This window comes from Uloborus diversus, chromosome 3 (assembly GCF_026930045.1).
Source record: "Uloborus diversus isolate 005 chromosome 3, Udiv.v.3.1, whole genome shotgun sequence".
Lineage (NCBI taxonomy): Eukaryota > Metazoa > Arthropoda > Arachnida > Araneae > Uloboridae > Uloborus > Uloborus diversus.
Window position 1 is genome coordinate 18564360 of NC_072733.1, and position 17524 is coordinate 18581883.

Sequence of the window (17524 nt, forward strand, 5' to 3'; positions counted from 1 at the left end):
TTATAGATTACAGCCCCTCAAAAATAAGAAAAATGACAAAAATGACACTTTTAGACCCCTGTAAACCAAAAGAGGATGGAATTAAAAATAAAATTTATTGGCCAATTGATTATTCTATTCAAGTACTACACATGTTATACATATTGTTTTTTGTATTTGGTTTGTAGAAAAGATACAGGTCTTTGAAATTGAGCAATTTTGCTAATCAATTCACACACTAAAGCATAAATAAAAAGTGAAAATTTCATTGCACCTTCTTAAATTACGTATATTGTGCCCTATATAATACATTATACTGAAAAAACATATTGTAATTTTCAAAATAATTATTTTAATTTTATAACTTAGAAATATTTGAACATGAATGAGTAGTTTATACTGTATGGAACCTGTATGGATTGACCCTTTTGTGAAATTACGAGAATTCAAAAAACTAGATAAACGACTAAATGATGCAAAAGCAAGTATATCTAACATTTATTTCGATTTTTAAAAAATGTACATTTTAGCAAGTGCTTCATAAACATGCTTTTGAGAAATTTAAAATACCAAAGAAATGGTTAGTTTTGCTAAACTTACAATAAAAAGAACTAACGAATGAAATTTTGTCTAAGTTCAAGTTACTCTAGTAACAAAAATACGCTGATACCAATGATTAAAATTTAATAGCAACTAAAAGACACTTCAATATATTACATAAAAGAACTTGAGTTAATTTAGAGCATTCCCTCATCTTCAAAAAAAACATCTGAAATAGAGGAAAAAATGAAATTTTCGGAAAATTTCGATTTTTTAAAGTACGATTTCGTCGTCAAGAAATTCATAAACAATTACTAAATTAGAGCAGATAGTTAGTTATATATAGTTTTTCAATTTGAATCATTTTTACTCTTATATTTTCATTTAAAGAGATAGAAGAGTGATTTGAAATCTGAAGTAAATTGGCAAAATTTCAATATTTGTTAATATCTCAGATTCAAAAAAAGATCCAAATAAATTTTACTTTGCTTTTTCCAAATAGAGATTTGTTCATAGAATGCGGAAATATTTATTTTTTAAGTGTACGTTTATAACTTATGGAGTTATTGAGTCACAAACTGGCAGCAATGAACTCTGAAAATTTAGGCTTAGCGTAAGCATCAACTTCTAATGTCAATAACAAAGCAACAAACAGTTTTTTAAACTTCCATACTTTGCATTCCCTCATAGATATGCATGGTTTACCTAAGTAAAAATTTTCATTGAAATCTGTGACATGTCAGCCACAGCTGATTTGCTCATTTCGCATGGAATGACCCTACAGTGAAGTGAAGTGTTGATTAAAAACTATCCTATAGAGAAAATATTATTTACCAGATTATTTGGGAAATTGTTTTCAAGTAGTTTATTTTTAAGTAGATTTATTTCTTTGTTGAATGCTGTAATAGTGTTGCATATTCTTTTGATTCTGATGGCTTGCGAAACAATGATGCCAAAAAAAATTTTTTTACTAAGGCAAGAAGAAAAACTTTGCAGATCATTAACTTTGAATTGAAATTCGCATCTTTTATCATAAATAGTGGTTTTACAGTTGAAGTAAATATTATTTTTAATGTCAAGAAAATAAAAAACTTTACAATTAGAATTAGTCTTTTTTAATGTGAGGGAGTTTTGATAAATATTTTTGCTGTGTTGTCTGAACTCAGCAAAAATTTAGGTCTTAGTTCCGAAAATCTGCATTCATTTTTCACATGTGGTGCATTTAGCCCAATGTAATCCTGAATGTTAGCTTTTTCGGAACAGGACATCCTACATTTAGTTTTAGTATAATTTTTTGGTCTTTCGACCATAGGATGAAGTTTCTACTGCTGAAGAGTACTGGCTTCATCTCTGTCATTTATCTACATTGTAATCTTGTCTGCTTGTTGTTTTATTGATGCTTATATATATATATATACAGGGGCCGACTGGCTGACTTAGGCCCAGTCGGCCAAAGAATATTTTGGCCCACTTCTGTAAATTAAAAAAGTTAAATCAAACAGTACCGGATCTCGATTCTTTCCAGTCAAGCTAAGACATTAATCTACCGCTAATTCCTAGCTTCCTTTAAGTTTCTAAATCAAATTTTAAAGTTCTAAAAGAAGAAAGTTGTGAAAAGTAAACTAAAGCTACCACTGACACATTTTGTATGTACCTTGGGAGAAAGATACTAATGATCTGGGCCAGATTGCTGAATAGGCCAACTAGGCCGTGGCATAGGGTCCCCGATTTTTTGGAATCCTGAAATGGCCTAAACTATTTTAGCCAATGGTTAAAATTGTAAGGATTGATTACATAACATAACCCCCCAGAGCCCCCTGTTCAATAGCGGATTTTGGGGAGGGCTCAGAGGGCATGTGCCCCCTCCCCCCAAAGGATGAATTAGTTTCACTATTTTCTTTATTATTTTTTAATTAACCTTTCTTTCGCAATTTTTTTTACGTAGTTAATTAAAAAGAACACAAAACACATACAGCATATTTTGAATAAAAGCATTTTTGTTTGCAAAAGAAGTATTAATGGAGTCAGAGGCCCAGAGTTGTAGAATACATTTAACTCACTGGTTTCGAATTCAAGGGATGGTATTATCGCGATTTGTCCACTAATTCTTCTTTGATGAAATCAATAATTAGCATTTTTTTTAAATGTGTAGGCGCACCTAAAAGAGTCATTTTGATCCAGGAACCTATTTTCTAAAAATTATATTTCTTTTTCAGCTTATAAAAAATTTAAAATGAAAGAAATCATATAATAGTTTGTATGAAAACCCATGATTTTTAAGGGAAACAGCATGTAGTACAGTGGAACCTCGTTTATCCGAGCTAACTGGGGCCACAGATGCCTCGAATGTCAGAGATCTTGGTAAGTGAAAACTTTGTACAAAAGCATGTCAGGATCACAAATTTTTAAAATGTATTAAATAAAATAAAATAGAATATTTTTAAAAGGATAAAAATTAACATGTAAAAATAATGTTTTACAGTTAAAAAACTAAAATAAGAAAACATCTTTTAGTAAGTTTTAAAAGTCAATTGATTTTTTTACAATGCAAATTTAAATATAAACAGATGCGTTTGGAGAAACAACATTTCCAGAAAATAAATTTAGTTTAAAATTGGAAATTCATCATTTTATTAAATGTACATCTTTGTTGTTAAATCTGTTACTATTCTTTGCAAAAGTCCCGAATTTCTGGCAATAGCTCCCCGATCAAGCATTTCTTTAAGCAAAAAATTTTCTATTGGTGTAGTTAGCATCTGTCATCTGCTCTAAATATCGGTCTGTCTTATGTTTCTTAGAAGGTAGTTTTTGAGCAGAACGGCAGGCAGCACAAGCAGAGAAATAAAACACGTCATCTTTTTAGAGCTTACGTATTTAGACAAAAGAAAAATAAAAGACTTCATTGTCAGCTCGGTTAACAGAAACATCAATTAATCAAAGCTCGGATAATCGAGGTTCTACTGTATCAATATGTTATCTCAACTGTATCATGGCTTTCAAACCAAATCAGCAACTGTTTTGAAATTCACTCAGAAATAGTTTCTGAATTCTTCAGTAAAACTTATATGTTATGAAGTAATGATTTTCGTTATAAATTAATTTTAAAAAAAAACTCAAGTGAGGTATAGTTTTATTTGATAACCTTGCCTTCGTGTTAAAAAAAATCATTATGACAATGTTCCTATGTAAAGCCGCTCATTGTCTAGCATCTCGGTGACATTATATTGGGTTTAGTATTTAAATGGCTTGAAACGTTAAAGATGTTTTCTGTCCACATTCAAAGTTTTTTTGTGCATAATATTCATGTACTTAGATGTAGATTCACTGACCTAAAGGCATCCATGAAAGAAAACAATAAATAACATAAAAAACATGCACATTTAAAAATAAAGTCTTTAACATTTTTTATGGAAACATCAAAGGCTGCGGGAGGGGAGGGGTGCTATTCAATTTCCCGTGCCCCCTCCAAAAGATTTTTCTGTATCTGCCCCTGCCCCTGTTCCTATCACTTGGTGAGGATTAACTTCAAAGGGGACCCAAAAAACCATTTGGTCTAGGGCCCCTGCTATCTTAATTGGGACCTGCTAATGGTCATAAGTCTGAAAAGGCACATCTTTATTCTTCTATACTGACAATATCGGAAGGACACGAGGAAAGGGAGGAATCGGGTAATTCCCCCGGAAAGTTTTCGAAGTTGGTTGATCTATATAGGCCTAAGGAGAACAGAATTGGGAGAAGGGGTTCTATAGTTCCCTTCCAAGTGATATTTTCAAAGTTGATGTCAAAAACCGCAATTTTACGATTTTTGGTAACGTTAGAGGAGAAGAAAAAGAAGGGGTTTCATCACGATTTTGTCTTCTTTTTTTCCAAAATTGAAGTCTATCGTTGTTTACAATAGAATGTCGGAGGCTCTTCCTAGAATTTCTCCGAAATGGGAAGTTTTAGAAATGCAATTTTAGGCTACCCTTGGTAAAATTAATGGAACAGGGAAGAATCAAGAGCCCTCTATGAAAACGTTTCGACTTTGAACTATTAAAAAATGCAAAAATATCTTTGGTCAAGTTTGAGAGAGTAGAAAACTCAGTGATCTCATTTGGAAGCATTTAAAAACTGAAATATACTCGACCCAATTTTAAACTACAATTCAGTTAGCACAGGGAATCCGGCGACTCTGCCGACATTGAAAATTTAAAAACATAATCTTATATACCTCTTTTAATCTAACCTTTGACCCGAAACTTAATCAACCCTCCTTGCACTTTAAAAATTTAAACAAAACTTCACAAAAGCAAATTTTTTTCCAAAAGGCAAAGAGTCACACAAGCCTGTCCTTGAAACATCACTCCCTCGTTTCAATCACTTATTCATAAGAATATGATTCGAATATATCTGAATGTTTTTTGCATTACCTTTAAAACTAAACATCAAAAAGCTTTCTAATATTTTAAAAATAATTACTATCGAAAACACTTGAACTTTGTAGCACCTATACCAAAAAGTAAAAGAAGCACCTTTTTTATTTCACAAAATTTCTCCTAAAAAGTACCTTTTATCAGAACGCGCACTGCCCTTTTTTTGGTCTGAGGAAAACACTAGTTCCCTCTGGGTATTTTATTCTGAAACATAATCAATTTTAGGCTACAGTGCAGATAAAAGGGTTACGGAGCTCTCCCATAGAGATTTCTATCAGTGAAATTTTAATCTATCTTTAGTAATTTTAAGGGACTGGCGAAGGTTTGAAGACTGTCTGGCAATTTTTAGACATTTAAATCCGAAAAACTCAAATAAGGAGACTAGATCCAAGAACTAGGTAAGTCCATACTCACTCATTTTCGATAAGACCAACAAATGACATCAGAGTGTCAAATATAGAAAGGCTAATATCTTTCCCACATTATTTACTACAAAGCAAAGGCATGAAATTCTCCCCACGCAAAAATTGAATCAAAAAAAGGGAAAAGTTTGGACGTAACTGGTTCTTGCATCAAGGTCCTCAATGGGGTTGTTTCCTTCAGTCAAAAATACTACTTTTAGTCACTAAAATTGATAGAATAAGCAAAAAAAAAAAAAAACATGGAGCGACAAAAAAACTTTATGAAACTCTCAAACCTTAACTTTTAATTAATTTTTAAAATGTCCGACTTTGAAAATGAGGCATGGTCTTTATGACGTCACAGGTGATAGACTTTGGCGCATCTCCACTGGCACCCTGAATGCTTACGCTTGCTGTCTACCACGTTTCCAGGTTATGATAATTCAGAAGCGAAATAAATATTCCGCTCTACGCTTGCTATCAACCATATCGTTGACAGTACATGTGAGTAAAGAAGCGAATTAAATGTTGCAATCTGCGTTAATGGCATTCATGTGCAGCAGCGTAAAAAATGAAATTGCACCATTTAAAATAATTGTTAAAAAATATTAAACTTTGCCAAATTATTTAAATAATGGTAAAATCCTATGTTTTTAAGCATGCCCTTTCAGAGAAAAATGTTTTTTAAAGTTTCGAAAACAACCCCATTGTAGACTTTGGACTATCGTTGGTGACTACAAAGAGACCTCATACCTTTTCGTCCCATTACTCTTTTTTTCATTCCGGGCCCTTTTTCAGGCCGCGTCGGACCCCAATTTCTCTGACCCCCTCCCGTTTCCTCAATGTGGGAGCCATGGCCCTCAAAGTTCTAAAAAATAGAAAGTTGATGAGAGGAAAGCATTCGGATGTGTAGACTTGGGGGGACTATTTATTTTGGTCTCTACTAAGGATGGAAAAAGAATAAACTGTTTCCAAATGCTTTTTTCACATAGAGAAGACAAATTACATGTTTTTTTTATTATTTTTTTTACTATGACATTTTAAAAAAATTTAGGTGTGAATTGAAATGTATTAAGTTCAATAAAAAAATTGCTGAAAGTGACCCAATAGGTGGTTGGCCCAGTCGGGGATCCCTGAGCTGACCTGGCCAGTCCGCCCCTGTATATATATGTATATATATATATATATATATATATATATATATATATATATATATATATATATATATATATATATATATATATATATATATATATTATTTTATATATATATATATATATATATTATTTTATATATATATATATATATATATATATATATATATATATATATATATATATATATATATATATATATATATAAAATAATAATGGAATTTGGAATTTGGCTTGCTAATTTATATATGTATAAAATAAGCAAGCCAAATTCCAAATGTTAAACAAATTATATAAAAATAATGATGATAAAAAGGAAAATTGCAAGTGGCTATTAAATAGGAAAAGACAGAGTATGAATCCAGAGCTCATCAGCCATGGAGGATTCATTAAATATGGTCAAAAGATTTAATTTTTTTAACTATGAACTAAAAGAGAATGTTTAAGCTCCAGTACATGCAATATAGAGTAACATTGGGCAAATGCACCACATGCTAAACTATAAACAAGAGCTCAAACCTAAAACTAAAAGCAGGGGGTTTCGCCTCGACTAATTAGGAAAACAAGTTCCGATAATTAGCCATCCATGGGACAGTACCTGCCAATAACAAAATTATCTTACCTTGAGATCCATTTATAAAAAACCATTCCGATGTTCAACATGTCAATATTCTTTCCAGTTATCAACGTAAAAGTAAAAAACAAATCCATATCTAAAGAAATCACTCCAGAAACATGCCAGTCGTCCGTTTCCCACGTGTAAAATTCATCCACCCCGGTGATCCACAAAAAATGGTTTTTCACGGTTGTATCATACATTTACACAGTTAAACGGTTTCAAAAGAAGCGAAATGCTCATCGAAGGCTATACTTAAGCAAATGTTTTCAACCAGATTTTTAGGGACGTTATTATTAAAAAGGATATTTTTAAGTACTGAAATTTCTTGATTAAATGCGGAAATGATATTGCAAATTCTTTTTATTCTGATAGCTTGTGAAACAATGATGCCAATAAAAACCTTTTTACTTAAGCAGGACGAACAATCTTCAGCTTACTAGATTTTTTTGATTATTGTATGTTTATATGCATTTTAAAATTAATATTTTACTTTAAATGTTTATTAACTTTAATACAGTTATTTAAAAATGCATTAACTGTTTTACTTATTTTTCTTTTGTTATCTACTTTTACAAATTCAGAAATAAAAAAATGAGATCATTTTCTCGCGACTTTCTTGTTGTGTGTGAGTTTTTTGCACTGATGAAGAGGCTCCATTGTAGCTTTGAAATAGCTATTGGCTGTGTCTTCTTGATAATTTGTGCTTTATTTATGTTAGTTTTTTCACTTTAATGATGGCTATTTTATGGATGGTTTTCAAGAGCATACTAAAAAGTAACGCTTGTCGGCTGAACTGCCTATGCCAATATTGATTACAAAAAGAAAATTTTCATAATGTTGGAAGAAATAACAGATATCAAAATGAGTATTCAGTGCAATTTTGAACATAATCGTATTACGATGTAAATCAAACTAGTACACAAAACTAGACGAGAAGGACAGAAAAAGAAGTTTTCCATGGAGGATGTATTTGATGAATATGAATAGTTTTATACCCATGTGAAACTTCAACTTTTTTCTCAGTTTGTTAGTTTATTTTATTTTATTTTATTTATTTTATTTATTTATTTTATTATTATTATTATTATTATTTTTTTGCATCAGACTTCATTATTTCGCAAAAACAAGAGGAGTTAAAATGGAAAATGCAAGACTTATTTTCTTGAGTAAATGAATTTATGCATACGAACTTCCCTAATTATTTTTGTCTTATTTTGTTATATTATTTTTAACTATCATAAGTCAGTTTGAAACATCTGCTTCACTTGATTTACATTTTCATCCTTCTATAAGCTATCCTTTCAGGTTGTTTGTTGCATAAGGGAAAGGGCATAAGTCCAAATGTTTAAAAACTAATTAATTTCAGTGATGAAATGAAATGTAATTAAAGGCGAGGTAGTAATCCTACTTGTGGCTGTGTGGTCATTGTAGAATCTAGTTCATTTATAAATGAAATAAGCACTTTTTATTGAATCCTGAAAAGTTTCATTAATTTGACTTATGCCTTTTCTGACATAATCGATTCAACTGGTTCAGAGCTCTTAAGAAGGGTAGGGGGTATTGTTGGTTTGAAATCATATAGCGATGCAGGGTTAAAAATGCTTTCCTGAAATCGTAATGTACACAGACGCACCATAAAGAGAGAGACCCGAAGTGAAAAATGTTTTTAATTTTACATGTAAAAAAAGTAAAAGGTACTTGGATCAAAGAATGAGCAAAGTTTTTTCCGCCAACTACAATGCACACCTCACATCTTCAGTGCACGAAACTCTGAACAGTCTGAAATACTCCTGGCATATCTCCAATTTCTGGGGTCAAGAAATCATTTCTGACCCTCCATTGTACATGATTTCAAGTCATCACGATGCACCCTACCCCTCTAAGGAGTTCTGAAACAGTTAACTGAAACACCCTGTATATAGAAGTTTTTAAAGAGCATAAACCTTTTCTTTAACTCTTGTTAAAAATATCAATTCAGATATTTATTTTAAGAAGCATTGAATTTCCATAATCTTAGCAATTTCATTAATTTATAATTTTCGAGTTTAGTTACATTAGGCTTTTGGGCATAAACAAAAAAAAAAAAATGATGACTAGCTGACCCATGTAAAGGTATCGCACTTCATAACAGTATATAAAAATTCGATTTTTTAGTGCCTCTTTTTCGAAAAACAGTCATATTGACTGTTTTTTAAAAAAAACAGCCATGAGTTTGTTCACCGATTATATTTTTCACCGATGTCGATTAAAAAAGAAATAAAATGATTCTTTACTTTTGTACTTCTATTAAGCAGTAAAAACCCCTCCTCCCTCCTGCATCATTAGCATGACGACATGACGCTCTATCCAACCGAGTTCGTGAGTCTTTCTTTTGTAATTAACCAGCATGATAAGTAAATAAAATGAGGAGTAAATCATGAAATTCGATCAAGGCATAAGGAAGATCTTGCTTAGCAACAGAAATATTATACAAGATTTTTCGCCCCAAATTCAAACTCACACTCACCTCATTACCAGCATGAGGCTCCATTCACCCAAGCAAATATGTCATTAGAACTCATTAGAAAAATCTGCATTTCAGCATACAAAAAAAAATAATTTTTTTCTGCATAAATCATATAAAGCTTTGCAATATTCCCCTTGATACTTCTATTTTTGCTTACATTACGCTTGATTTTCTTAGTAGAGCCGAAGTATTATAAGAAAAACCTTTCAATTTAGAGTCAATTTAACTACATAAGAACTACAGGCTACATCAAGGTTTTGAAACAGCAGGGAGCGTTGCTGTCTCATTAATTTTATTGCCTTACCCATGTTATTGTATGTTAAGTGCACTTGCAATGTGTGATAATGGTCTAGTTTTTCTATGCCGGCAGATTATCCAGGCTGAGCCAGAACTCTTGTCCAGCTGGTTTACGGCCAAACACTCTACCGATTGAGCTATTCAGTTCTGTTGGTCACAATGCAAGGTAGACTTATTAATTTAACAGAACAACTCAGTCCAGTGCTTTTGAACAGGGTTTTTTTAAAAAAATTTAGGAAGTGGGCCTGCTTTTTGTCATTCGCCAGCATAATAAGCATTATTATGAGGGGTAAATCATTGAATTTGATTAAGACAGGCTACAGAAACAATATATAAGATAATTCAGTAAGTACCATGCCTTGCCTTCAATGTTTGAGTCAAACCGAACCATTGTTTCGGTCACTCGTCTGATCTGAGCTAATTCTATATTAGCTACCAGTTTGTTTGGCACTCTTGGCTTCCTTAAGAGGTTTTTCCATCTCCAGCTCAGTCACTTTCCTATGCCGGGCTGATGAGTGCTAATAAGCACGAAACTGCAGTCCTTGGCTGGAAATGACTGAGCTGGCAGTGTATTTCATGTAATATATAAGATAGTTTATTCATTCTGCTTTTAATACATTATCACTTTTATTATGCACTAAATAATTTTTTATTAACACAATAGGAATCTAAGCAGGGTGAGAAAGTTCAGAAAGAATTGTCTCAACAGTCAAATGAAAAAGACAGGTCTCAAGAAATGGCGTTATCGAAATCAACTACTGAACCAATGCCAGCAAAGTTGCGCAAAAGAGCCCCCAAATTGCCAGTTCCACGGCAGTTCAAAACAAGATCTTTAGTAGTTCCAGAATGTGTAAATTTAGCGGGTGCTGAGGACAATAAAGGTTATTTGCCTGCTTCATTTGGAGAAGGATATTGGCCTTCAGTGCAAGATGGCCACTTTGTAAGTTTCATTTATCTATATGAAAATTAGTTAAAAATCATGTATTTCTATACTTTTTGAAACTTTAATTACTTATAACTCTCACAATTTATAGATTGTGTTAACCAATAATTTATATTTCTTTCTCTCTCTCATTTTTGGAATAAAACCTGAACCTATTTTTGTATTTGTACTACCTTCGTTCTCATGGTAACAGGGTTCATACGCTCAGGGAAAACCTGGATTTGTTGGAGAAAATGACATAGTGTTTAACTATGTCATTTTGTCGTAATGTCAGGGAAAAGTCAAGGAATTTTCCAATTTTGCCCCCCAAAATCTTTTTTACAATTATTTTCGACTGAATTTTACACTGTGAGATCTAGTCTTTGTTTTTATCAATGTTTCCTGAAAAAAATTGTAAATTTTTAGGCAAATCAGCCTTTAGTCTTGAAGACGTTATTTTAGACGAAAGAACGGGTTCACGACTATCCTCTGGTAATTTTTCAAACTGAAGTTTCAAAAAACGCATTTTATTCGACCTTCAATGATGTTAGAGGGAGGGAATTTCAAAACATTCCCCCGAATTATTACGAAACTGAAGTTCTAAAATATAATAATATTAGAACTAGACGACCCGTGCGGAACTCCGCACTGTGCTTCGAATCGCTTCATAAGGCATTTCGCTCTTTAAAAATTTCAAAGAAAGAACATTATGAAGAAGAACCGAAAAAAAGTAAGCGCAGAAGAGAAGGCATGTAATTTAAAGACATCAGTAACAAAACCTCGTTAAATACAACGTTGTGATAATTTGATCATCGCTCACCTTTTGGTCGTACATATTTTTAATGCAAACATAAATATCATTAAAAGTGGCTGAGTAATGACTCGTGAAAAAGCAATAATTGTGCATGTGAAAAAAACAGGTTGTGGCAAATACAGTCCTGCCCATGTGAGCATCTGACGGCGAAAAAGAAAAATTAAAGAGATATTTATTGGCACGGATTCGAATTGGCCCCATTCTGATTAACAGCCCGACACCCCAACAAACCTAGCAATTGCGCCCTCCTTTTCGAAAGCTATTCATTGAAGGAATGCGTAGTAAGAAACAGCAAAAAAGCTTTTTGCCAAAACAAAAAATAATAATAATAATAATAAGATTATGCTTCTATATTTTGTCATTAACCAGCATGATACGATTTAAAATTATTCGTAAAGCATGGAATTTGATTAAAGAATGACGAATATCTCCCGTAGCGATAGAAATAAACATTCTAGAGAAGTAATAAATTAGATTGAAAATATGTGTTTTTATCTTTGAATATTGAATTATTTCACGTAGAAGGTTGCTTTAACCGTTACGGCTTAAATGGATGCACATGTTTCTCTTTTAATCGAACACTTAAATTCAAAACCAAAACCAGTTGAACTGAGTCCGTTTTTTAAGTGTAATTTTTCGAACGTAGACAAAATGTATTTTTTGGGTGAAACTCGGAGTTTTAATTTGGCGTAGAATTTTTTTCATTTGTATAAAAGGTCGAACACTGCTATTAGAAAAATCTACATTTCAGCGTACAAAGAAAATGTTTTTCTGCACAAAAAGGATTCCCTTGAGGTAAATCTAATACTTTTTTATGCTTACATTATGTTTAGTGGTCTGAACGGAGTCAAAGCTTAAAAAAAGGAAGAACACCCTTCGATTAACAGACAACTTATCTGAATGATAACTGTAGCCTGCATAAAGGAATCGAAACACCAAGTAGCATTCCCACTGCATTTATTTTATTACGTGTGTATGTTTATGAGTACATGTAATGCGTAATACTAATATAAATTTTATATTATGTCGGACAGCCTAAGCTTGCCCGAAGTTCAGATAGTTTATAGCCGAACGCTCTACCGAAAAAAACTTATCAATTTAACCGAACAACTAAGTCCAGTGCTTTTAAGATTTATTAAAATATAAACACACACACACACAGGCTTTTTTTTTGCCGAAGGCGACGTAAAAAATTGGAAAACTGCATTAGAACTTTGCTTTAAAAAAAATGCATAAGAACTACAGGCTGCATCAAGGTTTTGAAACAGCAAGGGGCGTTTTCGAAAACTTGATTTTTCGACCGTAAGTCTATCTTTCGTCGTTAGCCAGCCTGATAAATTTTAAAATGAGAGGGAAATAATATATAAGGTAAGATATTGAAGAGAAATGTTTTTATTTTTGAAAATTTTTACAATTTGTTACCTCAGGCTGCTTGAACCGTTATTACTTAGATGGCAGCACGTGTTCATCATTTAACAGCACGGTTAAAATACAAAATAAATTGAACTATGCTCTTTTTTAAGAGTAGCTTTTCAAATGTAGTAAAAATGTGATAAGCTTTTTTTTGCAAAAAAAAGAAAAAAAGAAAAAATATGTATTTTTCCCATCAAATTGAGGTAGTAATTTTTTTCTTTGTACAAAGAGTCAAAAACTCATTAGAAGAATATATATTTCAATATACGATTTATTATTTTTTTCTGAACAAAAAAACAATTCTTTTGTAGCCTGAAATCTTAAACCTGTTACTCATATTTTCAATTACATTATGCTTTAATTTTCTTACCAGAGCCAAAGCTTAAAAAAAAAAAAAAAAAAAAAAACGTACAATTCAGAAGTACTTAAGCACAAAAACACATTAATTTTTCATAACAGCAAAGTGCGTTTCCTATTCATTTATTCTATTACCTCATAGTTGTTATACACTTAATTAAGTATTCATGTAATGCACGATATTTCTCTAATTTTTTGATGCAGATTGTCCGGACGTGGACCCGAACACGCATTCTCCTGGTTACGAGGAGAACGCTCTGCCGATCAAGCTATTCAGCTCTGTCGGTCATAGAGCAAGTTAAAGTTATAAGTTTAACCGAAAGTCTCATTCTGGTTCTTTAAAATTGGTTTTTTCGGCTCAAAAAACAATTTTTAGACCGTGGGTCTATTTTTCGTCAGTAGCCAGCACCATAAGCTTTAAAATAAGGTGTAAATCAAAGAAATCGATCAAGAATTGAGAAAAATCTGGCGTAGAAACCAAAAACAGGCTACAGAAATAATATATAAGGATACACCTTTCAACGGAAAAGGAAAGGAATAATTTTGGGAACCTCCTTGATTAAATTTCGATATTTTAGTTGTTTTAACTAAAAATATTGAGGCAGCATCCCTACCCTCCACTCATGTCTAAACCAAATATACGTAGTATGAGATCAATTAAAAATCCAACCGTCCCCTCCTTAACCCAGGAGGACGTGCAGGGGTCATTTTATAACCCCAAGTCTTCTGCAAATAGTAATTTCCAAAAAACTAGCCACCAGTTCATTCTTTTCTTATCAGCAGCTGAGTTTGGTCCCGCTATCTACCTTTTTGTAGCAATTTGAACAGATTTCGGGCATTTTTGCTCCACTGAAACACGTTTAGTCAGTTATTAGGGTCATAAAATGACCCTACGCTTCCTGCCGTTTGTTTTACAGATCAACTATTTTGAATGGCCAGTTCGGTTAATTTATTTATATCCCTCCAGTATTAAAGTTATTTCATGTAAATAGGAATGGAATATCAATAGCATACTAGAAAGAAATAGGTTGTTTTGGAACTTTTTTGCTGAAATTGAATCAAATAGTTGTTTTATCAATGAAGAATATGGAGCTAAAGATTTTTTAGGAGAGAGAAATTCTTAGATCATGAAAATTTAATTGAATATGAAACAGAATTGAAAAAAAGGATGGGAAAATATTTAAATAAAGTGAATAATTCTGATTTTTTACTACAAAATATGATATAAATTATAGCAAAGTGAGATGAGTTTGCCTCTCATGTTTTTTTTTTTTTTTCTTTTTTTAGTTTCGATAAAAAATGAAACATTTTTAGCATTAATTGTACAAGTTTCTGCGTCAAAAATGCCAGCAACAGCAATATAGTTGTTATAAATTTTTTAAAGATCACATAAAGCGTTATTATCCGCTGTGTGTCTAAATTTAATTTAAGGAACAAAAGTAGAAATACTTCCATTATAAGTGCAATGTAAAGCTGATTTATAAATCACACTGATATCTAAAATTCAATTTTAATGTCGAAAATCATAAGATGTTATAATTTTAATAGTAAATAAGTTGAAAAATGATGTTTTTATTAGTGAATGACTGGGTTTTTATCTGGGGTAATTCAATGACCCCTGCACTTCTTAACGTTTGCCCAGGGAACGCGTGTTCTCCTGGGTTAAAAACTTTCTGGATCCGTCCTTGTTTTATACATCAAAGTTTCATCGTTCTTGAGTAATGAGTCAATGTTTTAATTACTAGATGAAGTAAATTTGTTACTTGTTACAATTTTTGTGCAGTTTTTAGTGGGAAAAGTGATGTATGACAGTCATTGGTTTGTAAATGAAATATATTACAATGCATGCTTCATATTAGCATTACTTTTAATCTTTAACAGGTAACTGGGCATTTCTGGAAGGGAAGAAAGCAAAATCTATTAAAGATAAAGAAATTATTTTTTAAGTGCAACTTATAAACAGCAATAAATTTTAACTGTAGCTTAGTTTGCTTTTGAAGCTATTTTATTTTTAAATTTCTTTACTTATTTTTGTGAAGAGAAATTATGTTTATCATGGACATAAATGCTCTATTCATTATAATTTACATAGACTTTTTCTTTATGTTTTTAGTCTATTACTCGAAAAGGGACTTTAAACAAGACCAAACTTGTTGAAGGTGGAAAACGTATTCGTAAAAATTGGACTTCCTCTTTTGTTGTTCTGACTGACGTATTTCTGTTGTTTTATAAAGATATCAGATCAGCCCACTTAGTGAGTGTTTCATTTAATTCATACAAAAATATATCACTCCCAAATTTAGTGTATTTTGATGTCTTAACAAAATTGAGAGGTATGTTTTCCCTGCTATGCTTTCTAAAAGTATTTTATTGTTTTTACAGGCAACTCCTGGAATGAAGCCAGAACTTTGTATTGATTTGAATGGGGCATTAGTGGAGTGGTGTCCAGAAAAATCTAGCAGAAAAAATGTTTTCCAAGTTAGTGTGTTTTTTTATTTCTTTTCTTAATTAACTCAAATTTCTACTGAAATAAATTTAAATTTAACTCATAAAAACCATCAATATAATGTAATGGATGAAAAATTTAAATTTAGTTCATTAGTTATTTATTTTTGTATTGATAAATAATTTTAACTTTTTCCAACATGTTTTGTGATTTGATAATGTAAAAAAAGCCCAATTAATCTTTTTCCTTTTGAAAATAATACAATTTTGTGCTGTTAGTTATGTTGTGAGGAAAAAAAAAGACCAAAAATACAACCAAAGTACAATACTTGGAAACTAATTGCACTGTGTGGAAAAAAAATCCTTCTGATACAATTCTTGTTGATTCTTATGTCAAATGATCCCCTGAATCCAAATATGAGTACCCTTTCCCCATACTGATCCTACTCTTTGAAAATGACACCCCCCCCCTCCATTTTTTTTTTCAGTTTTTGACAGTTTCATAGCCATTGTTTTTTTTTTTTTTTTTTTTGGCCAGAAGGGAGTGTTATATTTGCCATTAATACCCTTCTAAGGGTTTAGAGAGAGAGGCAAAGTTCAAAAGCATGACCATTTGGGGCAAGTTGGGAAACTCATAGGGGTTATTCCCCTTCTAAAGTATTTTTGAAATCATTAAAGAAATCTTTTTTTTTTCCTAGGGGTTTGTTTTATGCTTTTTTCTCATATTTTTCAGCATAAGACCTCCTATAAGTCCCATATCGGAAAAAAATTTCACATTGTAGAAAATTTTTTTTAAAACAATATTAGCATCGCATTTTGCATAGTCAAAGTCGCATTGCAGAACTTTAGTAAAGAATCTTCCCGCATTGTTCAACTTAATTCATATAAATATTACCATTAAAATTATTTCAAGTATGCTTATAATATAGCATTAACGAATATTTATGTTTCTGGGGATGCACTGCCCCCATTGTTTTTGACTATATCAAGAAGTAATAAACAATGGATCCCTAGAAATATAGATATATATGTATTACTGCTACTTTATAAGCATACCCAAGTTCATTTTTCATCACAATTATATCTGGGAATATAAGTTGAATTAGTCCAAAGGTTCTTTACTAAAGATCTGCTATGCGACTCTTAACTATGCAAAATGCAATGCTTCCAATATTTCTTCTTCTTTTCTTTTCTTTTCTTTTTTTTTTTTTTTTTTTTTTGTATAATGTGAAATTTTTTTCAGACATGGAGTTCATAAGAGTGAACCTATAGAAGAGTCTTATACTCTGCATTTACACTGAGAAGCAAGTGAAAAATTTGTAAAACATACTCCTACAGAAAAGATTGGTTTGATGAGATTTAAAATATTTAAGGAGGGAATACCCCTATAAAAATCTAACTTGCTTCAAATGTTCTTGCTTTTGAACTTTGCACTTCTCTAACCCTTCAGAAGAGTGTTAATGGCTAATATGATACTTCCTTTCCCTCCAAATAAAAATACTGGCTATGAAACTGTCAAAAACTAAAAAAAAAGGGAGGGGGGACTTTCCACAAAGAGGGATGTATAAGGGGAAACAGTGGTCATATTTGAATTTAAAAGGTATTTTACATAAATATCAGCAAGTATTATATCAGATGCATTTTGAAAGGGTTTTTTTTTTTGCT

General features: G+C 31.7%; 1 protein-coding gene across 1 annotated transcript in view; it reads left to right on the forward strand.

Moving 5' to 3' along the window:
- The window catches only part of LOC129218414 (rho GTPase-activating protein 27-like), a 102097-nt gene that overhangs the window by 50378 nt on the left and 34195 nt on the right, over positions 1-17524 (forward strand). The window contains exons 6-8 of the mRNA XM_054852668.1: positions 10573-10848; positions 15528-15668; positions 15797-15892. Coding sequence (XP_054708643.1) covers positions 10573-10848; positions 15528-15668; positions 15797-15892 — 513 coding nt within the window. The remainder of the gene's footprint in view (positions 1-10572; positions 10849-15527; positions 15669-15796; positions 15893-17524) is intronic.